The sequence below is a fragment of the Semicossyphus pulcher genome, unplaced genomic scaffold (assembly GCF_022749685.1).
Source record: "Semicossyphus pulcher isolate SPU_LCO1_2020_fin unplaced genomic scaffold, fSemPul1.0.p SCAF_14, whole genome shotgun sequence".
Taxonomy (NCBI): Eukaryota; Metazoa; Chordata; class Actinopteri; order Labriformes; family Labridae; genus Semicossyphus; species Semicossyphus pulcher.
This window is the reverse complement of record NW_027211648.1, coordinates 24062242-24087935: the sequence shown is the minus strand read 5'-3', so window position 1 is coordinate 24087935 and position 25694 is coordinate 24062242. Positions and strand designations below refer to the sequence as shown.

General features: G+C 41.0%; 1 protein-coding gene across 1 annotated transcript in view; it reads right to left on the bottom strand.

Annotated features, from left to right (window-relative positions):
• Positions 1-186: 186 nt before the first annotated feature.
• The window catches only part of sobpa (sine oculis binding protein homolog (Drosophila) a), a 53094-nt gene continuing 27586 nt past the window's right edge, over positions 187-25694 (bottom strand). Inside the window, exons 5-7 of the mRNA XM_069661860.1 lie at positions 15239-15334; positions 6624-8682; positions 187-5019 (exon numbers count right to left, since the gene is read on the bottom strand). Coding sequence (XP_069517961.1) covers positions 6625-8682; positions 15239-15334 — 2154 coding nt within the window. The 3' untranslated portion in view covers positions 187-5019; position 6624. The remainder of the gene's footprint in view (positions 5020-6623; positions 8683-15238; positions 15335-25694) is intronic.

The window sequence follows — 25694 nt, the reverse complement described above, 5'->3', positions numbered from 1 at the left end:
ACAGGTTTCCACTGACTCTGGGTGCTTCTCTGATATGTTCCAAATTATGCAATAAAGTGATGCATTTAATAAATATCTCCAAATGCAGTGTTCTATGAGTTCTTATACTCTGTTGTGACCTTTTATGTTTGCAGGTTTCATGTGCAGGTAAACAGAAATAGCAGATATGACCCATCTGAAACACAGTTGTGTGTGCCTCTTATTTATTTGTCTTCATGAGCAATTCACTGGATAAAACAAATACTGTTACAACACAAAAAATGATCATTTTCCAAAGCAATTTTGGCCACATGTTATGTACATGTTACAACGTCATAATAAAAAGACAGAAGATCATCTCCTCTCATCACTGTTTTCTCCATTTTTAATAATAAAAAAAGCTTTTCACTGTTCACCGGGCATTTACATTGGAATAGAATGCTCAGGTCAAACCACCTTCACTTTTTTTCTATTATTTGCAAATGCAAAACTTGTCAACAATAAATAATACTATAAAATGTACACAAAAAGATTGACAGTCCACCACGAGTTAAAACGTTGAACAGATTGGATGTTTGGGAACAAGGAATTTGGGAGGAGGGTTTCTTCTTAGCAAAAATGTGACGGTCCATACAAGTTACAGAAAAAAGCTGATCATCTATACATTGACACTAGCAAGATAACAAAGTTGTTGTTTCTGGTATATTTTATTTTGTACAAAGAAGGGAGAGTCTTCTTTACAAGCGAGCATCATTGTCTTAACTGTAGAGATTATACAAGCAAGAGTTAAGGCAACTTCTCTGTTGTTTTTCAAAAGAAACATGAAGTCATGTCATGTTTTATTTTGTCTGTGGACCTCTTGTCTATATTAGGATTGGAGTTAGTTGTCATTGCATAATTTCAGGCTGTTGACCAGGCCTGTAGTCCATCATCAAAAAAGGAATGCTGGAGATTTGTCTCGAGTCTGTTTGCCATCACCACGACTGATTCAGCGTACCAGGATTTCTACATTAGAGTTAGGCTGCCGTATGTTCAATATCAGTTTCAGACATGGGCAGTATACCGTGTGCAACACCAACACAACATGATTAGGATCAGACATAACATGCATGTTGTTTTGTCTCTGTGGGCCTAATGTGTGAGTCAAGCAGGAGAGAAAGTCAAGATTTTGGTTAGTGCTTCATCAAATATCAAGTCCCCTTAAACTTTTAAATCAGTATTTTTGTTGAGGTTATGACTAAAGGAAGAAACGTGAGCTGAAGGTCACTAAAGTCCTTTTAGGAGCAAATTTAACATTTTGAGGAACATACTTTAAAAGCCAGAGACATCAGCTGGCAAGCTTAGCTAAGTGTAAAAACTGTAATTAGTGAGCTTTAGAGATACTGGTATGCAGATTTATTTTTAACCTTTAGACAAAGTCAGGCTAGCATCCCCTTTTTTTCAGTCTTTATGCTAAGCTAAGCTAACCATCTGCTTTAGAGGTATCGGTAGGCAGGTTTTTATTTAACTTTAGACAGGGTCATGCTAGCTTCCAATCGTTCTCAGGCTAATGCTAATCTGCTAACTGTGTCTTTAAATCTAACAGACATGAGAATGGTAACAATCTTTTTATTTAACTCACTATTCTGTGATCCCTGAAATCCACTTGGCTTTAGCTTTGTATGTATTCTGAGTACAAAGGTCATATTTTGTCCTGAGGGTGGCCCTAGAGGAAAGCTTAAAGAGTTTATCCTCTGGTTGACATCTATGTTCTCAGTACATTTTATGGCAATCTGCCCACATAGCCATCATTCGTCACCACTGCTTGCAGGGCGAACATTTATCAGTCTATGTGTCATATGATAACAACACTGACACCTTTCTTTTCCTTTACAAGGTCAGTCTTCCAGTATTTTAAAATGCTAGCTGCCTTGTTAGCTCGGTGCAGTTTATGCTAAAGAGTTAGCTTGGAGAAGAAGCAAATGTGCTAACCAGGATGTGGATCTTTCTGAAAATTCAGTTTTGATCAACAGTCAGTCTCCCACCTTTCTTTGACTGGACGCAGGCCCGTAGACTAACAAAAAGGAAACTGTAACCAGTCCTGATTCTGACAAAGGACAAAGCTGCATCAGTGCCTCAGTTTTGTACAGGCTTGTAGCTACCACTGAGAGGAGGTATGTAACCTGGGGGGACTTACATTCTGAAAACTTATACACAGTGGCCATTATTTATAAGTTTAATAAGATATACAATTTATGAAAAATATAACTAAACAGTTAACTAAATAAATTAAGTATAATAGTTAAATAATCATAGAGAGCCTCTTTTTGGCCAAAAATGTTAAGGAGTCTCTCTGAGGGGCTCATGACCTCTAAAATCCTGGCTATGATCCTGGTTTTGAATGAATCCATTGCACAGACAATACAAACTTCTCCAGTGTCCAGTTTTTAGGTTACATCAACCCTGGTTTGTATCTTCATGTTCAGTTGCAGAAAGGAATATCTTTACTTATGGACAAATGCAGAAAAAAAGGCATACAAGACCAAAATAGGCAGCTTAAAAAAAGCGTTTTCACTGCCTTTGCTTGGAGAGAAATGAAGCGGGGGGCAAGGAAATGCTTAAAGTGACACCAAAGCTGGGCCTTGGCAAGTAGCAAGCTAAGCCTAAATGCCTGACTAACAGGCAACAGATAGAGTTGCACACTGCTTACTCTGAGTCAACACTCTGTAATCTCAACTGGGCTCTCTGCTTGACCCTGAATCACTCACACACATACACACATTAACATTTACTATGTGCATAATGTGTTTTACTGTAGGCCTACTGTAGGTATGCTTGTGACGTGTGAATATGTCTATGAATAAATGCTGGGGTATCTTTGAGACATAGAATGATGAGTGCATCACACAATGTTTCACCTTGAGAGAATGAAATAAAACAAAGGTTAGAGGAAAAACTGTGAGAAAGAATGGGACAGCATAGCAATGCACACATCTAATGTAACTCATGATTAAGGATCACTCAGTCCTGCTTTATCTTTTTAATCCGGAGTTATATTTTACCTTAATTTAAATCAGACATATTGTAGGCCTTTGAGGACAGAGTAAACTGTAAAGAGAGACAGCAGTAAATGCTTTTGACATCCACTTGTGTTCTCCTGTATCTTCCTGCCTTTTTTAAAATAAGTGCTAGTTATTTTGGCAACTATAAATTATCTGCTCAAATCTTCAGTTTGAAATCCCATTTCCACTGAAAACTAGGTGACATGTTTTGTTTCAACAAACCAGAGGCCTTTGGCATATGATAATACCTTGTCTCACACTAGTCAAATGCACCTCCTCCATAGGAGTGTAAACTAAATGCTGGCTTTGTTTGACGGAGTCCCGGCTCGCTGGTTTAAGCTGCGGTGTAACTGGATCAGTTTAAACTGGATTGGTGACAGTTATTGTGCATTTACTTAAACTGCCCAAGAACCTGTACATAGAGATTGACATTGACTAAAGGACAATAGTGGCTTTAACTTTGGCTAAAAGAAATAAAAATTGGTAAGCAACTTGGCAGGATTGGTGCACAAGAAAGAAAGAAGCAATGATTTAAATATTTCTCAAACATATTTTCAAATGATTTTTTTTTTAAAGAAATATTTCTGCAGTGTTGCTTCAGCAGTTTCCCTCCAGGTCCCAGAAGAATTATTTATGAAAGCTCTGGCTTCCCTCTGCACCCTCTAAATTCAGTGCAGTCAGTCTCAAACTAACCCATTACAGGAACATCACTGGTAATGTATTATAGAAAAGATTAAGAACTAGCCTGCGGTAGCAAGTACCCTTTGCAGGTTGGCAGAGTGTCTACATTGCCATGCCATTCTGGTTGTTTAGGAGGAGCAGTGCGCCTTGAAATGTTATAAAAGAGCAGATACCCCTGTTACTGTTTCTAGCATGGCTTATTGTTTCTAGCACAAGGATGGCCTCCTCAAGGGTATGAAAGTGTCAATATTAGGAATGATTATTATGAAAACTCTGTCTCATTCTTGTGTAACAATATAAATTCAAATTCAGTAAAGTTTAAGAGCAAACAAATCGATGCCACAGGAAAATGGCAGAGATTGCAGGAGTCCACCCACACACCATTACTTGCTGGTGAAGGTTAATATTCTATCCTCCAGTTTGTCGGTGTAGTGGGCATAATTTTCAACACAATTTGTAATTTCATGTCCAAGGACTGTTTGCCTGTCTGTGATTGAAATACCTCTTTAAATTATCCTTCAGCCACATTGCATTAACAGTTTTCATACTTTTTGTGCTTCTTTTTGCCACACATCAGAATCACCCAGAATACTTTGTGTCAGGTTGGCAAGTACATTTTTTATCTGGTTGGCCATGAAGCAGAATTTCTGCTTTTTTTGTCATCTCAGTGGCTCTAAAATCTACACGTTGTGACATCTGTCTTTACCTCAGTGACAAGCTGTGTTAAAGAAAATAACACTTACTGGAGCAGGGATTTTGAACCTGTGGCGTGGCAGCAGGTTGGAGAGAACAGGAGCATTTCAGGGATAGAAATCTCTTTTTTTGCCCAAGCAGCATCTTTGAATACTGGACACTGTAGTGCATTCCATAATGAAAGATAATACACTGCTTTGATAGGGGTGTGTGGTTAAGATTTAAGAACCATTGTGTGCTAAAAGTCTCTTAATGGAGAGTTAAGCAGCGGGGGTAAAGTCCTCCTGTTGCAGGGATATACTGTCTGAAGTTCAAAGGTCACGCGATCCTGCTGGCCATGACATCAAGTCTGTAGAAGTTCAGTCCATCAGAGTGTCAAAAGGAGTCCCGTCCACTCATCTATGATACACATCAACACATTTGGTTGGACTCTCATCAGTCGTCAAAGGCGATTTGTGGTGCTGGTAGACTGGACGATGAGTGAGCACGAGAAAAATGTTTGTGTGTGTGTGTGTGTGTGTGTGTGTGCACATGCTCAGTGGTGAAGTGGGGAGGGCTGGGTTTTGGAGGTGCGGGGTGGACAAGTGAGTGTCGTTGATGGCACTGTGGTCCTCAGAGCATCCATCTGTGGAACAGAGTGGGGAGAGAATAGACTGAGTCACTGGGCAAAACAGGCTTCAAAAAACTGTTTCTGTCGAGGTCAAATTCAAGCAGACACAACTTTAATTTTAAGGTAAGAAAGAATATATGAGGTGTTCAGTTCAGAACAAAAGGGCTTAAACGGGAACTATACAGAAAGTATACAGTTAGTGATCAAATTAAAGAAAAGGCAGCTTCTCAGCAGTACTCCCTAATTTGGGGTTTATTCCCTTTAGTTCCTTTTACAGCTTGAGGACACTTTTGGGCAAATAAAGACTAAAATATTCAGCGTCTGCTTCGCTGCTGGCATAAATTTTACATAATGTATTAATTATTTCAAGATGAATGCCTTGTGATATTGCAGACAAGTGGGAAAGGTGAGATACGACAGACAGCTTTCTCCCTTATCAGTAATCAAAAAGTGTGTATCTTAGGTATCTGAAGATCATGCTACATTTTCTCCATCACTCCCGTGATTCATTTTGGCTGCTGGTGTGCTATGAGCAGTACGCACGGTGCATGGAGCTTGATTTCCATCTTTTGTCATTATTAATTAGTCTGATTCAGAGCACTCGCCTCGTGTTACCACAACTTGAATTGGCCTTCAATTGCTCTTGAATACAATTTCATTAAATTAACAGCTTGAGAAGTGAATCATTAAATTTGTCATTAATGTGTTGAATAAATCAATTGACATGAAAGACTTCCCATTTTCATTCTGAACATCATAGTCGTAGTCTGCCAGTTTCAGGAAAAGCAACAAGTGATGCTTCTGTAAAATAGGAGCAATGTGCTGGCTCTTAAGGAAATATATAGTATGTGTTAAGTGTAGAAAATCAACACCACAGCTTAACATATACAAGAGCAAATAAAAGATCAATAAAACAAATGCACATGCATGAAATCTATTCCGTTGTCATTTGTAGTACTATATTTGATTATCCCATATTAAATTTTAAAATGTTGTTCTGATGTAATTAACAATTTAAAAAGAGGTCTTTTAGTGCTCAGGATATAAGACACTATTCCCATCTGGTTCCCTTATCCTTTCTAAAAGATTTTCAGAGTCAACATCTGTGAGTTTCCCTCCCATTTACATTCAAATACCTCACAAGCACATTGTATATCACAGTGGAGTTAACCTTTGACATGACGCGCACCCTGGTATTCTTTTTGGATAGCAATTCAGTTGATTCTTGTTTGATCGCTTCGAAACTGTCTGAATGAGGGTACACTGCATCATCTCTTAAATCAAGTATCATGATTTGAAATGTCGATTAAGTGATCAGACTTGTGCCATTTCCAAATGATGATGTTGCACTGGACAAAATATAAAATCACTTTGTTGCCAGAACATTTCAAATTTAAATACGCTAAGACGAAGCATGAATATTAAACAACTTGGAGATAAGAGAGATAATTTTAAATAGTTCAAGCTGGGGACTGAAAGATTTTTAAAACATTGAACTTGACTGATTATTTGATGGATTCCCTACTGTGAATTACAAAATGTCACTGAATAAATTGGTCTAAATAGAGTGAATGCAACTGCATAAAAGTGTTTGTGGGAGCACACTGGGGTGAACGCACCTCATTTGTTTTGATTGCGGATTCGCAGACACCTCCTCTTGAGCGGTGGCTCCAGCTCGGGGCTCCCAGCTGATGATAGAGGGGCACTGATGGAGCAGGACAGGATGGCGGTCTTGTCAGCGCCAGGCTTTGGCACTGGCTGGATGACCACACAGCCTCCAGTAGAAAGCAGCGGCAGGGAATAGGCATGCTCACCCTCCTCCAAGTTGGAGTCAGGGTCTGGCTTACCCTCCACTGTGTCCGCCATCTCGTCTTGCACTGGGCCCCGCTTCCCTGGTTCCCAATCTCTAACTGAGCAATTGTTCTCTTTCAGTGCCTCACGCTCAAACTCACCATTAGCTGGATGCTCCTCTTCCTCTCCTTCTCCTGCAAGACTGTCTCCTCTGCGGTCAGGGCAAGACTCAAAGGCAGGAGGAAGAAGCGAATGCCATCCAGTACCATTGACTATGACATTACACGGAGCAGCAGGGCTGGTTGGGAGCTGGGGTAGGGGTTGGGGCTGGGTCCGTGCTGTGCTGGGTAAGGGTGGTGGGGAAAGACTGGAGATACAGTGAGTTAGCTGGCTCATCAGAGAATCAGCATTGCAAGAAGGGCTGCTGTGGCTGGAGGGTGGGCCTGATGATTCCAATGTGTTAGGGTGTGAAGCCGCTTCCAGCTCTGAGACATTGAGACAGCCCTGTGAGAGGGACCTTTCATCCCCATCACAACTGACCTTCCCTTCCCTTCCAAGCCCAGAAGCTGGTGGAGATCTTGATTCGGCCTCTGGCTCTACTTTGACCCGGACCCCAGGTAGCATCCTTTGAATTACTTGGTGTTGGCATGACTTTTGACCCACAGTAAGATCAATTACACCATCCAACATTCCAGTGCCACTGGTTAGACAGAGGTTACCCGAATTGTCCTCTGCCTTCACAGTCAAGTCCACCAATGCTGCCCGGCTTCTTTCTGAGCCTACAGGAGAGATACGTTCTGTACCAGCTGAATCTAATCTCTGCTCCCCTCTGTCGCCTCCAGAGGAACCTGGAGATTGGGCCCCAGAAGCTGAAGCTTCAGAGGACTCTGGAGCACCATGGATGGAGCCACTGCTCTCTGGCTGGTCCCTGGAGTTCTTGGGGCTGAAAGGTATTGGGATTGGAATAGGGATTGGGACTGGAAGGGGTACAATGACAGGGTATGGGACCAAGAGAGTTGGTGGGGGTACCAATGGTGCCAAGGATGGCATGCCAAAGTTCATCATTGGGGGCAGTGGAATGCGTCCATTAGGCATCATGTTAACTGGGGGGAAAGGTGGCAGGCCTGGCATGGGGATACCAGGATGTGGGGGCATCATGCCAGGGTTGGGATTGGATGAAGAGTGGACATGTGGAGACAGTAAGGGCCTATGCATAGGGCTGGATGCTGGACCCATTGTCCTTGGGGGAGGTGGCGGACCAATCCCAGGGATCATAGGGTTTGACATGGGGCTGTTTGGCCCTGCAGGGTGGCCAGACTGGCGAAGAAATGGTGGACGCATCTGCTGCATCATTTGATGCTCCATGAACAGAGGCAGGGGCATGGGTCCCCTGGGTGTCATCACCATGGGAGGGCTACCAGGGGGAATGCCAACAGGTGGGTGCAAAGTGGGAACAGGTGGAGGGGGAAGTGTGGGGCTTTCATGGGGTCTGGGTGTGGGGATCTTTGCTGAGGAGGAAGAGGACGGGGAGCAGACGGCAGCAGTATCTGACGGTGAGGTGGCAGAAGACGTGGAAGGGGCCAAAGCAGAGTTGTTGGAAGGGCCCCCTGGTGAGGGAGCTTTACGCCGAAGGTCCGTTAAAGGCGATCCCCAGGATTCAGGCGTGAGCAGTTGTACCCCTCCACCACACTCAAGCTTACCCTCCCCACCAGCCCCGTGTCCTGGGTTACACAGGGCTCCAGGCAGTGCGGCCTGCGTCTCCTTGTAGAAAATGTCCATTTTATATTGGTTCAGGCATTTGGCACTGCAGAACTGCAGCCTCCGCTCACCAGCACCAAAGTCCAGGTACTCCTTAGTGTGGCGAATATGTTTGCACCAATCACACACCTGCAACAAAGACAAACACAGTACACACACAACATCAGCATCGGTCACACAGCAACTAGATACAAAAGACTTCTAATTTGTGTTTGATTAATACAGCCAAAATCTCCTCTGAAGTACCCTGGTAAGCCGAATCTCAATCTCCAAACCATCTGGAGACACAAACACATTTAAAAAGATTTTTTTTCATTTTTATAAAATAACTGATTCTGTTTCTGAATACTTTTATAAATCCGTCATGAGTAAACACTTGACTTTGAAGTTTGTGTAAGTGCACATTTCTGTATGTGAATGGTTTATGTAATCTAAATGTGTCCAAATTGGTGTGTTTTCCCACCTGAGAGGTAAATGTGCATACAATGGCACTCTGCTGCTAAGTGTTATTCAAGTGACTTTGTCTTAACTCTCTGTCCTAACGGGGAATACCCATTTACACCTTCTGTTGGCAATAAAGACACTCTCCGTCTCATTTAACCACAGATCCCTATGAGACTGACGCCCCCAGCACAACAAGACAAAATGATTATTTCCTCAAATGGCCTCCCACACTTGATATGTTAGCGTGTGCCAACCAGAAGACAGACATTTAAGTAATGCCAGTTTAAATGCTAGACAGACACTGGAAATGTTTTTCCTACATAAAGCTACATAAAAATCTGCTTTGGTAAGTTTCAGATTTTATTTATTTTGTGCATCAGGTCACGCCCAGGGTCAGTAAAAAGGCTACCAATGTGGTGCAGACTGTAACAAAAAATTCTTCACCAATTTTAAAGAATATTGATACGTTTTGGGCTTTACTGACAATTATTTATAAGAGCAGGTGCATACTTCAGATTGGTTTCGGCTCTAAAAGGACACACATAAGTATTGCAATTGCTGAATGTAGTAATCAAAAGCAATTCAAATCCATATTTTCTTTAAAAGGACACTACAAACATACTTCATTATACTGAAAACAATATTGTTTTCCATTCAAAAAGCTGCAATTTTGGACACAATGTTAGAGGGGCAAATTAATTTGTCCACTTATAGTAAACTCAAACCAACAGAATGCGATTCAACTGTGACAACCAACACAACATTTTTGTCTTGTCTGTGGAAAATTATATATGTATGGACTGTATCAAAGAGGTCCATTAATGGTAAATTACTAACAATATTGTGCTAGTGGTAAAATACTGATGACTGGATAACATGACCCTCAAAATATAATACCGTTCCCTGGATTAAATTATTCCACCAAAATGGCAATGCAACTGGTAACACATCTCAAACCTTACTACTTGTGTGTTCTTTGAGTATACAAGCTTCGCCCCTGACAATGGTGTGTATTTTATGAATGCATTTATTTTCACAGTTCTTTGCTAAAAGTCTGTGCAATATTACATGACAATATTATAATCATAAGTTGTGCTTTAAGGCACAACTTATTCTGGATGCAGAGAGAAAACCAGAGCTGGATCCAAACATGAAGAGGCTGAATTGAAAAGTTGTCGTTTTAGCGCACTGCATTGGCGGTGATCCCAAAACACCCTGCTGCGCTGTTTCATCATCGTTAAACACCTTTTCAGCACAAAACGTGCAAATTCTTCTTTAGGCAGAAAATGAATGTGACCCTGGTAGAGCAGATAGCAGTGGGCGAGCCCTGAACACGGCGTTACTCGTCAGGCCACACACAGCTCACTCTGTCAGCTCCGGGAGGAGTGGCAGGTCCTCGCTGGAGATAATTAAGGCATTAATCAGTTGTCAGACCCCTCAACGGCATCCATCCATCACATGGACCCTTAAGCCCCCCAGCTGAATGTTAATAAGTTGAGGGATGCAACCGGAAGGTGGATAAACTCCTTTTTCACGCTGCATTGCAACATTAGTTTATTTGGCAGGATCTAGTCTTGCAGCAGCTGAAAGACACCGGACTCAACTTGGCTGTTCAGGCAGATGCACCGTAGAACTGGCTACATTTTCAAAAGAATACATAGCATGCTGTCCTGCAGCTGCTACATGTGTAAAACATCTGTTTCTTAGTTATCGTAGATTAAGGGAGGTTGATTGAACCAAGCAGAAGCATCCATTCAAAGGACTAAAGTTTTGCAAGATCTTCTAAAATTGTGCCTTTTCAGTAAGTTTCAAGTCTTAACACTGTATTCTCAGGAGTGATAATGTGCCCAAATGCAACATTTTTAATGTGGACCATGAAAAGCACAGGATAAGAAGCTAAAGAACATAAGAAACCACTGCAACAACTTATCAGAGACTGAACTACAAGGCAACTGCTATTCTTAACCAGTACGCCGGTGGTGCTCAGATATCAGTCCTTTGAATTCTACACGTTTCAACTGCCCATTTAGTCCTGGCTAATTCAATGAGCCATGACTTAGTAAAAGTCAAAAAGGTGCTCTAGCAAGTTGAGCTTGATAATGGTAAGCCCAGGATATTCTAAATAATAAATGTGCTGAAAATTTTCCTTGACTCAGAAAGACAGATGGAGAGCACTTAACGACTTTCTGCACTGTGAGTGAAATTTCACTGTGCATTACGCTAATGGAGTTGTGCTTTCTCTCTCTCTCTCTCTCTCTCTGTTTCTCCCTCGCTCTCTCCCCACTCTGTACACAGATGTTTGCAGTTGAATGTAATTATGGTCATTTATTTCCATCGTGGCCAACGAACCAGCATCGGCGGTGCAGTTAACCGTTTGCAGTACAACAATTATCGTGCTCCCAAACAAGTGCGATCACCTCAGCAGTCATCTTTTTTTTTCATCCTCTCACCCTTTGACCCTGTCGCAAGGCCGGTGACATTCAAGATTCCCAGGATCAGGCAAAAGCTAGTTTTAATGTATAATTAGTTTACATTTACAAGTTAGGGGAGGTGTTTTTTGAGATGATGATCGGAGGCTGTTGTCAGGGGTTGAGGGATTGAAGGAAGAACATTAAATTGGTGCAGAAACAGAGGTGAAGGAGTAAGTTGAGGAACAACAGGTTGCAGAGCATGGTGGGAAAGTTTCAGTCAATGAAGAAGTAGAAGGGTTGCAGATGTTAAAGAGATTGCAAAGGAATGTGGAGGATTTAGATAATGAAGAGGAAGAAGAAGAGGAGGAGGTTGCAGAGGGTTAAGAGTCTGGAGGGTTTCAGGGTGCCTGGTGGTTTTGCATGTAGGATGAAGAGGCTTCTGAGAGAGAAGAGGTTTAAGCAGGAAAAGTGCAGCTTCTATATCCTACTGTGAAGGTTGATATGTGATTCTTTTGACACTTCTCAGATTGCGGGTTATTCACTGAGTGCAAAAAACACAAGGATTAAGCCCCTGAAAGTGAACCAGGTGCTTGAAGCGAGTCAGTCGCTTGGTCTTTTGTTTTAGCCATCTCTTACTCTGAACAATCTGCAGCACAAGTATCCATTCCTGACAATTCAAGTCTATAAATGATGTAAAGAAGTCAAACGGAAACACTGTGTGTGCTGCATTTTGGATTCAGTCCAAAGACGAGATGATTTAGAAAGAGACTGCCATCTTTAAGCACCTGGTCCATTGGAAAAAGAAAACAGAATAAAGCTTCCTCGAAAGTTTACACAAGAAAATTAAACTTTGGCAGCCTTCAGAGACCATCTGCAACATGTGGACTTGTTACTTTGATTAGCCAAAAGATCCGTTTACAGTGGCCTCATTTATTGAAATATCTACCATTATGGTTATAATTAGCTGGCTTTCAAAAAGGAAAACATATCTGGTTCATATAAACTTCCTGTGTGTTTTATTTTGGCTACACTGCGTACCTGACATCTTCATTTAAACCTGAATGGAGCATGAAAAGTTTAAACTGTAGAGAAGAGCAGAACTAGATTCACTTCAAGACTGCTCTCATCAAAACCAGCCATCACCATCAGTCATTATAGATGTGACACACAAAGGCCATTCTCACCTGGCCAGCACTATATTTCCCAGCACACGCTCACACACGCACAGTGAGGCCATGTAAGAATGATGAGACAGACCTGGTGGATTGTGTTTGAGTGCTGCTGCAGCAGACCGGACCTCTCTGAGATAAGAATATCTCTGTTGGCATGAGGCTGTCATCATTATTTAGGCCAACACTTTGACATTTTGGGAAATAAAGTTATTCCCTGTCTTATTGAGAGTATTAGATGTTTAGATCAGTTCTCATAGGAGTGCACTAAATACAGCTTTTAGCGACAGCCTGTAGTTTGTTAGCTTACTTTAGCATAAAGACAAGCAAGACAGAGAAACAGCTAACATTTCCAAAAGTAACAACATCTGCTTTCCAGCGGCTCTAAAGCTCACTGATAAACACCTTATATCTCATTTGTTTAATCCGTTCAGAATCCAGAGTATGAAAACAACATGCTGTGGTTTTAGGGGGGATTATGTGCTTTACTGTTTCTTCTGGAGTCGTCACTTGCTGTCTGGCAACCTCACAGAGATGACAAGGCTTATCATAGTTACACTTTGGTTTTTGTATGGATTAAACAAAGTGCTGGTAGGCTTATTCCCGTTAATTTGAGGCTTTGAGCTGAACTTAGCTCAGTGGCTGCTGTCCATAACTTCCTATGTAGATTTAATTAGCTTAGCATAGCATAGGCAAGCTGTATCGTCTTATCTAACTCTCAAAAGAAATGCATACAAATGCAATTTCCGTATTGTCAAACTTCGGCTTTAACGTTAAAGTTTGGTCTTTAAATGGCGTCCTTCTTTTCTTTTTGTGATCTTTTGGTCACTAATTCTATTGGTTGTGATCCAGTTCGCTTATCAAAGTTATTTCTGAGATAAGGAAACAACATTGCTAAGAGGAAGTCCACAAGGGAAAACAGCAGTCAGACACAGACAAAGAGGCCAATAATAAAGTCAGGTTATTTTAACCCAATTATTTACAGGTAAAAATTAATATAAGGGGCGTAGAAATATCCGTTAAAAGGGCTTATGTGCCATCAAAACTGAAGCAAATACAGAAGCAGAGATACAGGAAGTTTGTCTTTGATCTGTGATGGATAATTAAAACGAATACTCTGCGGTAGAGGCCATACTATTACCAAGGCTGTGTTCTTAAAGCAACAGCTTCAATTTAGGATTCAATTGCCCAGATTCAGTTGCTGCATGTCACCTCCTCTCTCTATTGAAAGTCTTTACTGTTTCTTTTTGGCTTTCACCACTGAATACAGGCAAAATGTCTCAAATATTGCCAATTAAAAAATAGCCATTTGGTTTTATTATATGGTTTGATAATGTTTTTTTTATTCAAATAAAGTGTGGCTGACCTGGCTGTGTGTTTGAAACCTGTATAGTTGACTGTTTGAGTTTCTTTAACAGTCTGACGTCTTTTTAGTGATATTGCCCAAATCAGCACCTCAGCAATAAAGTTAATGATTGCAGTGTTATAAGTAAACATACATAATGTCATAGAAATAAATACTAAATACTTTAAAGCTCTATTCAAAATATTTCATGTGAAAGTTGACATTTGCCCTGGCACAGCAATTTTTGTTGTTCCTAAGATTTGGACAAAGTTTAACTTGGAACAATTAGACATTTCAGCCTTCACCTCATTAATTGCTAGACGCCTACTTCTACAGTGGAAGTCCCCCAAACCACCATCTACCTCCCAATGGCTCACGGACACTATGTCCTTTATTAAACTGGAAAAAAATAAAATACTCCAGTAAAGGAAACCTTTGCAAATTTTGTAAAAGATGACAAACGTTCACAGATTACTTTATTCTCTGAATGTGCTGCCCCCTGATTGATCTCCTCCCCCTCTCCGTTCTCTCTCTCTCTGTCCCTTTCCTTTCTTTTGTCTTGAGGTTTTATATTTTAATCACTTCTTTCTTTTTTATTCTTTTTTTTTTTATTATCATTGTCTGATTTGTTGTGTGTTTTTAAAAAAAGAGAGATCTAGAGGTGTTGTAACATGTTACTGTATGTAATACATGTATTTATCTCAATAAAATATTAAATAAAAATCTAGAATCACTTGCAACTTGTAAGCGTCTCATATCATTTTTAATTGGCTTTTTGTTATGAGTGAGCGCCCACCAAAATCTTATCTGTCACTAGATTATGAATGATCTTTTATCAAAACTCATCAAAATGCTCAATAAATGTTGATAGTAAATACATAATTTCCCCTAATTTGACCATAAGTGTGTTACCATAGCAATAATAATACACCCACTTTAATTCTGGATGTGTTTACATTGGTCTGATAATTCCTTCATATCCCAAACACAAGTCAGTAAATATCATGTATAACGAAAATGACCAAATCAAATGATTATGCATGAAAAATGTTATGAAAAGCTCAAACTTAAATGTATGCAAAAGTGCTACAACTGAGTGCTATGTCTGTTCTGTCTCTAATCTGTGGGCTCTACCCTCTCTGATGGTTAATGTGTACTTTTTACAGTAATGCCCAAATATGAACCAGCCCATTGACATGTCAGGAAGCAATGACGAGAAAATTATACACTCTTAACAAAGAACAACATCAAAACAATTTTGTGCATTAGCCATCAAGCTTAAACTCTATCTGGTGTTAAATGGTTTTGGTCCTTACAAGCACATCGCTGTTTGTCTTGAAGACAAGCCTGGGCGTGTCCTGAGTAAAGCTGTGCTGGGGTAATTTCCCACCGAGGCCATCGTCGTCTCTCGCCTGGGGGGGAGAAATAATGGCTGCTTTTTACGAATGGACAAAATAAACAGGTGAACAGAAGCAACAAGGAAACTCAGAAATGGAAAACAACAGTGAGAAAGATGAACATAAATGGTGACTGTAAAATGGGTGAACAGTCATTGGTTTGTGGAGGAACCAAATAACAGGATTCTCTGAAACAAAACAGTGAATGTGTACGCATGCATGTGTTTGAGCCTACAAGACATTTAGTTTAGACATTCCAGGTCAACTATCAAAAACCAGGTTATTTAATATTTAAAGGGAAAATGTATCATAGAAAACATTCAGTAATATAACTGTACGCTTACACAAAACAGTTAAAATATATGGATAGTTGTGATAAAAGTCTTTTAATCCAGATATTTGCAGTAGTTCTCGGTTATTAGTTCTAATGGTGTAAGGTACAAAGCAGGAGCCGTTAGTAAGTCAGTCAGTTAGTCTTCAGTCCTGCTTATCTTATTTTCTCATATAACTCAGTGGGAGGTTAGATGCCCTGTTTAAAGGCCCTGCACATCCACCATAGCCTGTATAAAAAGATGGACGACATGACCCCTACAAGTGAGGCCAAAACATCTCTATCGCCCCCGGCTGACTGGCTGCAGTATAGGTCAGAAAGCCTGCCTCCTCCATGTTAACAGATGGGACATGGGTCAAACTATAAAATCAATTACACGTCAAATACATATATTTCTGTCATTACAGCTACTTTTAATTAGCTATTTGCTGCATTAACAAGGGGGTGTGACCTCATAATTGACAGCCCTGTTGACCAATGCAGCTCCTGCTGTTCCCGAGTAGCAGAGTAGAGGAGGAACGGCGAGAGGAGACGTAACTAACACTAACACTACAGACCAACACAGGAAGCTGCTCTCCCGTTGAACGCTCCGACCTGTGGGATCTTTACAGTTTTTTCGGTAAGTTAAATGTCTGTTTTGGTTAGCAGAAGGAGCAGGGCATCAATACCACGGCTCAGCCAATCCCTACTGCGCAGACTCTGCTCCAAATGGGCAAGATGGCTTCACTTTTGTACAATGAGAGGAGATGGAGATGTGTAGTCGATCTTCATTTACAGCCACTGACACCCACCCAGGTGGCAAACTGGTGGCTAAGACTCCCGCACAGATTTTCCTGCACAGTTTGAAGGAACAGTGATAAGAAATATATTTATTTCACCTAACCCTACTTTAACCTATCAGTGTTCAAAATTATTCAGAACCCAACCCAACTGCTAACCTGATAGCTGAAGCAAAAAAACAGTACAACCTCCTATTTGAACGTGGTCACATTCACACATTGAGGTTGCAAGCCTTTCAGTCACACAATAAATAGCCTAAATTAAGTATTTTTATTGTGTTGAAACATTGTACAAGTTCCTTCCCATTTAGTAGCTGATACAATCGTGTGATAAAAACTTCATTTTGATGAGCTTTTTTCAATCCATATTGGACCTTCTTTGAGGTGTCTACCAGATATCTGAAGGACGAGGTCTCTGAAGGACGAGTCATTTGTAGCCTGCGCAGGCCACTAAGGCTGAACTGAAATGAGACGGTCTGGTAAACGGAGGATTTCCAGTTTGCGTGACCAGCTGTTCCCGCCCTTACCCTAGTGACACCAAACGCTGCTCGTGTCGCATAGCAATAGGTAGCTAGCGGGCTAACTAGCTATCACAACTAACGTCACGTAACCTAACCTATTATTTTAAAGATCATTTGTTTCAAGGCCCCTTTCAATTTTTTGTATCGCTAGCAATTTGATTGAGTTGAAACCGAAAACGTTGACATTTAAAAGTTTATTCCTGGGCCATTGAGTTTCCGCCATCTCATTTGAATTGGCGCACAATGAATCTCGGGATACATTTGGCCGCGAAGGATGCACATGTTGGATCCTTCGTGGTCCAGGAAAAGGAGCCTTCGAAATGGGACAGCCTTCGACACATCGCTGTGACACAATTGGCCTTCAAATACGTCCTATGAATGATGCAGCCCCTGAATTGGGACACAGCTGTGGTGGCACTGGCAGAAAAATGTCAGAAATTTCTGATATCAGCTTAGAGTAACAACAAGGAGGAATATCTTTGCTGTAAAAACATGAATGCTGTGGTTGACTTGGTGGTTTTATGAACGTGGGAATCCTTGCCAAAAACAGTAACATAATGTTATCTGTAGAAAAGATTATATAAAGTAACCTGAGACAGCTTTTTGTTCTCAAGTTGTAATATTACAATTCATAACTAATTTAAACATTTATTCCAGGTGGAGAAGGAGCCACCTTCTCCTGCTCTCTGTGAGTCATTCATTATGCACAGTGAGAAAACTGAGGGAGTCAATACTGTTATAGCAGGTGTGGGTAATTTTTGTTTCAAAGAAGTTTAGAGAAGCTTTGTCTGATGCTGCGCCAAATTGCTCCATTGTGCTTCATTACATTTAATGTACTTTTATATAATATAGACCCCAGCGTGTGGGAGATTTAACCTCAATTATACATGTTCATCAGGCCGTTTGCAGCCCCCAAACTGACATTTCACACTGAGCTGATGCCACCGACAGGTGAGAGCGGCTCCCTTTCATATTGTGTTCCCTTTAAATTGCTGGCTGCAACCTTTGATTTTTCATGGGCAATTTGGCCACATGTCTTTTTATCTCTTGATGATACCAAAGGGTGATTCTGGAGTATGTTCTACATCTCTTTTTTACAAAGACTGATTGAGTTTACCTCTGCTTCCATCTGCTTCCCTCACCTCCAGGTAGCGTCTCCCTTTCCAAACCGTGATATAAATCAGATATAGCTGCCTTGTGTCTCGTGAAGCGTTTGGTTGTTTGTGACAGAAAGGATACAGTGTCAGAATCTGACAGAAATCATTGTTCAGCTCTGACATTTCACTATGTAACAGCGGTGATTTTTTACTTTGTCTCAAAAGGTTGAAGAAAACAAACCCAGAGATTATGGGGTCATGGTTATTTAGAAGCTTTGAGTGCACTAAATGAACCGTAGGTGTATACTGACCCACTTCAGCACACAAATACACACATATGCACCGTCTCTACTCAGCATGGGCGCAAAACACACTCACGGACAGGTACATCAGCATACACACAATTCTAGGCAGGCATTTGAGGACACACACACACACACACACACACACACACACAAAGATGCACCATTGTGCTATTATTCTGTCTCCAGTTTGTGCTCTGACCCTCTGGCCCTGTGCCAGTTCATTTGCATATTGTACTAATGAGGTGTTGGCACTGTGAACGAGGCGTGAGGCGCACACAGGGAGCCACACACACATGAAGGAGATGGGATTAAGATGGATAGATAGATAGATAGATAGATAGATAGATAGATAGATAGATAGTCAAATAGCACTTTGCCTTAGCACACTGGGGAAATGCACTGCCAGTTGTGTCTCTCTGTTTAAGGTGGGTTTTTTTCTTACTGCTGCTCCATCATGCCAGCAGACTGCAGCTGCCACCCAGCTGAAGTTCCTTATAAGAACGACAGAGCAGGACACCGACCGCCCAGCTCCCCTCTGGCGGCTCCACCGTCCTGTGGGGACGTCACACCAGCTGCCACCGTGCTAGCATCCATCTGGGCACAGATACATGTCCAGGTGTGTGTGCCTGTCACCTGCCAAAAGAGCTGCGTTTCCCTAAGCAAAGACGCTCACAGGCAGGCTTTCAAAATCCAAAGACAAACACAGACGAGCGCAGTGGAGCTCATCCCAAATCCTGAAAATGAAGGTGCAGTCTGCGCATGAGACGGGCGAGAAAACACACTCCTCCGAAAAGTCTCTATTGTTCATGTTTGGAAAAGCCATCCCAATACCATTTCAATTGTGTTTGCAGTGCACTGTGGAGATTTTCACACACATGCAGAGGAATATTGTACGTTTACTAAGGCCACGATCTTTGCACTTGGATTTGGATGAGTGTGCTCAGATAAACAAACAGGATTCAATGGTTCTTTGATATGGTTAGTGATATGTTTTTACCCTGTTATACTTGTTAATAAGTCAAGCACTTCCGTGTCCTTCAATTCAGTTAAGCTGGCTCTTACAGCAAAATATAAATCGGTGCAGAAACAATGTAACATATTGCCTTGGCTATCATTTCTTTCTTTGCAGCATGAAAGATGCAGGCAGCTTCTCTTGTACTTAATCCTTTAATTTAAGGTTGTAGCAAATTTTATTCTTAATATAATTCACTTTGGAATAACATCTAGGCATACAGATTGTTAATTTAAAATCTGGAAGTTGTTCTTAGAACTTCACAAGGTTGCAAAGAATTTATCATTCCTTTAGGTTTACATCGCACACCACCTGAATGTGCAATATGAGCCTGCACATTCAAAAGTGAAGTGCATACGTGGGTCTAGTTTATCACACCAAGTTTAAGAATAGAGACAATGGCATCCGAGTTCATGTGCGTGTCTCCACTTTTACAATCTTTACGCCTAGTTAGCTGGAGTTACTTTTGTCTTTATCTGAGCTGAATGGCTGGCAGCTATGAGATAATCACCTTCCTCTCTGTGCCCTGAAGCTGTGTCAGGCAGGCCTTAAGGCTTCCACCAGTGAGCCTGAGCTGCAATATGCAGACACATTACACACTTCATCACGCACACAAAATTTCCACAAGCAGCAACAGTCATACATTTACAACACACAGCGAGACACACGAACACGCCCAGACACCCTCTTCCCTCTTACTCGTTGTGTGTGCGTGCCCTCCTTGGCAGCCGATGGAGATGCAAAGGAAATTGTGGAGCAGGGAGGCAACCATGGGGCTGTGTGGAGCAGAAATTTGTGTGTATGTGTGTGTGTTTGAGGTGATGTGACATTTCTGGGCTGACATGAAGCGGCACTCTGCCCCCTCGCGCCTGAAGGGAGCTCCCGGGGAAAGACACTGATGGAGGTCTGGGGTCTCCGGGGGGGAATTTCATGGTGTGAACAAAAAGCCCTGTGCTGCGGCGGAAACGACCTGTAAAACACAAGCTGTCTCCTCACTACCTGTATAACGCTTTTTATGTTCTGGAACTGAAGACATTGTTCATATGTTTATCTGGATTAAGATATCATAAGATAATTATAGTCTATACTCCGGGTGATAATGTTGAGTTTTAAAAAAAGAACTTTTACAGCTGTACAGTTTGGGGCCCAGAACAATTTCAGATATTAAGTATTCTGAAAAAAACGCCCTGTGGCTGCTGTAGTGACGATTTACATTCTCAAACTAAAATATGTATTTTGCAATGTTGTGACCAAGTCATCTTTGCTCAAGTCCCAAGTATGTCTCACGTGATTTGGTCCAAGTCTCAAGCAAGTCCCGAGTCATTTTTTCTTGGGCAAGTCAAGTCAAGTCAAGTCACAGGTTATGTCAAGTCAAGTCAAGTCGAGTCCTTAGTTAAGGCAAGTCAAGTCCCGAGTCAAGTCACTTTTTTTCCACCCAAGATCCAGCACTCTTACCTGTAGTATCCGGTCTTTATAAAGAGAAAAGACAAGGTATTAGTAGCTTGTCTAATAATGATATTATTGGCCAATTTATATAACCTGTTCAAAAAGTATGACAATGAATTGTATCTGTATTATATTGGCATAGAAGCAGCCATGATGATCGTCTGGGGTCCGTTTCAGAAAGGAGGTTCAACAAACCCTCAGTCTAACCCCGGACTGTGATTTGACTTATTCTGAGTTAAAATTCGATGGCTTTTTCGTTTCAGCTGATCAGAGTTAGTTCAATCAGCTCTGAGTAGGTTCAGCCGGATTTAAGTGCGTGCACGCTGACTATAAAAAGCCAGCATTAATGGAGCCCCGATACCACGATTCACCATGGCAACGGTACACAAAAAGAGGTCCTCCTACGTCACACCAGTGGAGCTCAAAATCCTCATGCAGACGTTCAGCGAATACGAGCCTGTTTTTAGAAAACTAAAGTAACACGGCTGCAGCTGCGAAAGAGAGAGAAGCGGCGTGGGAAGAAACTGCTGCTCAAGTAAATGCGCAAGTTTGAACTGGTCTATTTATTTAATATTTAATCACGACCGGAAGCTAAAATTTATGTTAATTTAGGAGCAATCCAGCGGGAGAAAAGCGTACAGTTAAAAATAATTTTATCATTCAAAGGTAAGGCTCGGGCAGAACAGGCTCATGGCTGAACCTCACTTCAATCATATTTTAAATATTAAACTAATAAAATATCATTCAGTGGCTGTTTTAATGTGCAGCAGCTTTATCCCTAACATGATGCTGACTTCATATTCATTATAATTTATGTTGATTAAACTGAATTGTGAACGAGGAAGTCGAATGAGGGTTTTATATTCTAGAGGGAGGAGACAGAGCCAAACTCTGAGTTTCCTGAAGAAAACCTGCTCCAGACCAGGTAAGGTTCACAGACACAGTTACCATAGTAATACTCAGAGTTAAAGTTACCTCTCTTTCTGAAACGGCAAACCCGAGGTTTCCCTCATTTCAGGGTTAACAAACCCGGGGTTTTCACTAAACCCGCTTTCTGAAACGGACCCCTGGTCTGAGACAGTACTGAGTAGTAACGAGTACGACTGATCAGGCTTCTCTTTGGGGAAAAAACATCAGATAGCTGGGGACTTTGATGTTGCGTGTTGCCATAGAGAGGAGTTTGACTGACAGCCAGTCATCCAATCATGACAATCACATACGGAGGAGCTTTTTGAGTCGTCCAGTCATGATTCCCAGTTTGTGCTGCGTACAGACTTGATAGTTAAACAGAAACTTGACAACATTGAATTTTATCATTTTATATTTGACAGCTAAAATTCAAACTTATGAACACACTCAAGTCATCCGAGTCATCAAGTCAAGTCAAGTCTCAAGTCATTAACTTGCAAGTCCAAGTCGTAAGTCATCAAAAATAAAGTCAATTTATGTGTTTTCATTCATATTGAAGATTTTTCTTCTCTTTACAGTCACTGCATTGTCGGGGTTGATTCAGAATAGTTTACGCTTTTAAATCTTATACCTGCATGGGTTATAGCTGAAGCTCTTAGATACTGTAACGCTGAAATCATCATTTACTATTCACCTCTTTTGTGTATGACATCATTATAATTTTCCATCATCAAAGCATATTTGCGCACGTCATCTTTTCTGTGTTATCATGTTTGGTTCAGGAGGTTTGCTGCAAAATACAGAATTTGATTGAGCCAGAAAATAAAATGGCCAACACATTAAACTTTGCATTTTTGCGATGGCTTCTTTATTAAAATGTTGTGACTGACTATCATAAATAATATGATCAACAAAATGGAATAAAATATATTCCTTATGTGTGTGGTTTTAATTTTGCATGATAAGCAGTTATTCACTTTTTTAAGTCATTGTTGTAGCTTCAACCTCAACACAGGGGTTCAATTGGGCCAGAGCTCAGCCCCAACTTTGCACACTCTGTTTGTAGGGTTCCCTTAAAGTTACCCAGCAGATCAGCCTCAGTCACTTTGCTGTTAATCTCTATTAAAGATCTGAGTATAAATGCAGATTCCTTAGACGTATGATACAATTTTGGGTGTCTGAAGCGTTGTGGTTTTCATCTGTAGGCAGAGTTGTATTGTTCGCTCGCATTTCAACAGGCACTGGCTTTAAACATGAAAACAGTCCTGGTGGAGAGCAAAGGAGGTGGAACACAGTGGCTGTGATACTATCCCAGAAGCTGTCGGCGGTCACCTGAGAATGATTTCTCTTTTTTATAATTTCTAAAGACTTGCTTAAAGTAGTAAATTAATGAAAAAAGCGTCCGCACACGCAAATCTAAGCTTAATCAAATCTGTGTTTAATTTGCAAGCTTTCGGTCAAAGACCTTATTCAAGGCATGAACGATTCATCAATCGCTAACAGCTAGCTACATCGAAAGCCCCAAAAAGTCAGCAAACCACTGAGGAAGAACAGGTCAGAAACTTACAGGTTTTATATGTAATTTGCTTTCTGCTTTAATAGTGTTTTCGTTTTAACAAAATTATACAATTTTTTAATGCAGTTGAATTGCGGCAGATTGCCTCGAATCTTTGGCAGCTAACTGTAGAATCAAGTTAGCACGCAAGCTATAGTTAAACTGTTTCGCAAGTTTATCATTGTCAGGGACGTCTTAGTTTGAGAAGAATATTATAGCAACTGAAATTACAACATGACAGGGAAATGCAGGCTACTTTGACAATTCCCTAGCTACGAAATTAATTAATGAAAAGGGACTAGCTTTGTTTAACTGTGTACATTTACAAATTTTAAATGGTTAAAGTTATATTAAAAAAATGTGTCAAGCAAAGAGGAAGCTGACGGACCTTTTTAAGTAGTTCATAAAATATCGCTTCCTGTCTAGATTGTTTAAAATGATGTTTGGAGGCAGTTTTGTGCACTGCAAACAGAATATAACCGACTTTATCAGTCTACATTCCATGTTTTAGCATTCAGAGCAGAGGGGTTTCAAGGTGTGTGTGTCAAATAGTGGCAATCAGATTTTGTAATATATGTGCACACTTATGGGCACCCATGGCCACCCTGAAAGCACAGAGCGCACCCAATTCAACTTCTTCCTCAACAGGCCAGTCTACAATAAACCAGGGAGTATTTTTTTCTTTAAAATAGCCCCAAAATTACTGAACCAAAACCAAACTGAAGTGAAAAGCATATTTTGTTTGAGGGTAACTCACTCAATGCCAAAGCAAAGCATGCTGTAGCCTACACCTTTCCGCCGCCATGCTTCACACTCACAGAGGGCAATTCATCATTGCTAATTGCCTAACTTAATCTTGGCACTGTGTCCAATGAGCAAGCATGTTTATCTGTGTATGTGTGGGTGTAAGATAGAGGCAGAAGCCGTACAGCTGCATGTAAAGGCGTGACAGTAGAGAAGCTTCTTCCTGCTGAAAGCAAAACTCCTCCCTAACTTTAAATTTCATGCATTTTAATCCCCCAAACTGTCGACGATAGTAGCTGTTGTGTATGTCGAGTCTCAGTGAACTTTCCCGTCAGTTGGTATCTTTCCACTTAAACTGGCTTTTGCAGTTCACACCATTAAAACCAGCGAAATACACACAGTAAGTTGCAAGGCTATAATGAATAGAAAACGAGCAATGCTACTTTATGTCTGTGAATCAATAGTGGACAGTCCAAAGGAGAATGAAAGTGAGCAGTTAGAGAGGGCTGACAGACAGAATAATTGAGTGTTGCAAGCGACGGGAAGCAGCACCTTCCATACAAACTAATCCAGCTTAAGTCACACAGTAAACAGGCACATACTAAGTGATTAGCCCGAGTTAAACTATCAATCATCTTTCGCCACACACAAACACACACTAAATAATATAAAGGGTTATGCAGAGATGTGAGAAAGCAGCAACCAGTCACCCTAGGAGGGGATTTGGTTTCATGGATGAGGCAGCTGAAGATATTTCATGCAACATAATGCCAGAGCTGTTGCCCGCCCCCTACATCCCCCCTCCCCCCCACGTCTCCTCTCCTCTATCCACAGCACACGCAGACATGAGATACTTTTTTTCAGCCGTGATTTTTTTTTTTCATTTGGGGAAAAAAATAGAGCCTGCAGGCCGTGTTGTTGTGGCCAACCTTGTGGGTGCATGAGAAAAGAAACGTGGGTATCGCTTACACAAATGGCCTGCATGAATGTACGAGAGCCAGACAAAATATAGAATCCGAGCCGCTGTGGCAGAGCAGGCCCTTCCTGTGTTTGTGATGTTGGAACATGTGCATGAAGGAAACATTCAACATGGCTGACTGACTTCTAACAGGAATGAATGTATGTAAATTATTTTGATTCCTCAAATCTAAACTTCTTTAGACTTTCCTGCTCCTCTCATACATGGATCTATTAAAATAATAATGTTAGCTCAATTCTGCCCAGTAGTTATCTTAAGATATGTAGTATAAGCAAACATAAATAAGCTAGTGAGCTAGCAAGCAGTTGTCATCTATCACTGTAACATCAAGATTAGTTGGTCCTCCTGCTGGCTAAGTGTCTTTAGATGCAAAAACATTTTTGTTTAACTGATACAAAGATGGACTCCCTTCCCTTCTCTTATTCATATCCTAAAGTCTTGAGTGTAAATTTAACAGCTAAGTAAATGAGAGACTAGACTAGCTTGTTTTTTATGGATTACACAGAATGAATACTGGATCATTTCATACCCAATCGAATACAGAACAAAATTGAGAAGCCAGCAATTATAACTTAATGTTGGTGGCGGCAATCCCTTTTGGTCATCAATTGGTAAAGTAGACTGGACTAAGCATTTATCTTCACAGAGATTCTACCCAACACTGAGGGTGGTAGAGAGGCCCACAGCTTTCTAAGTC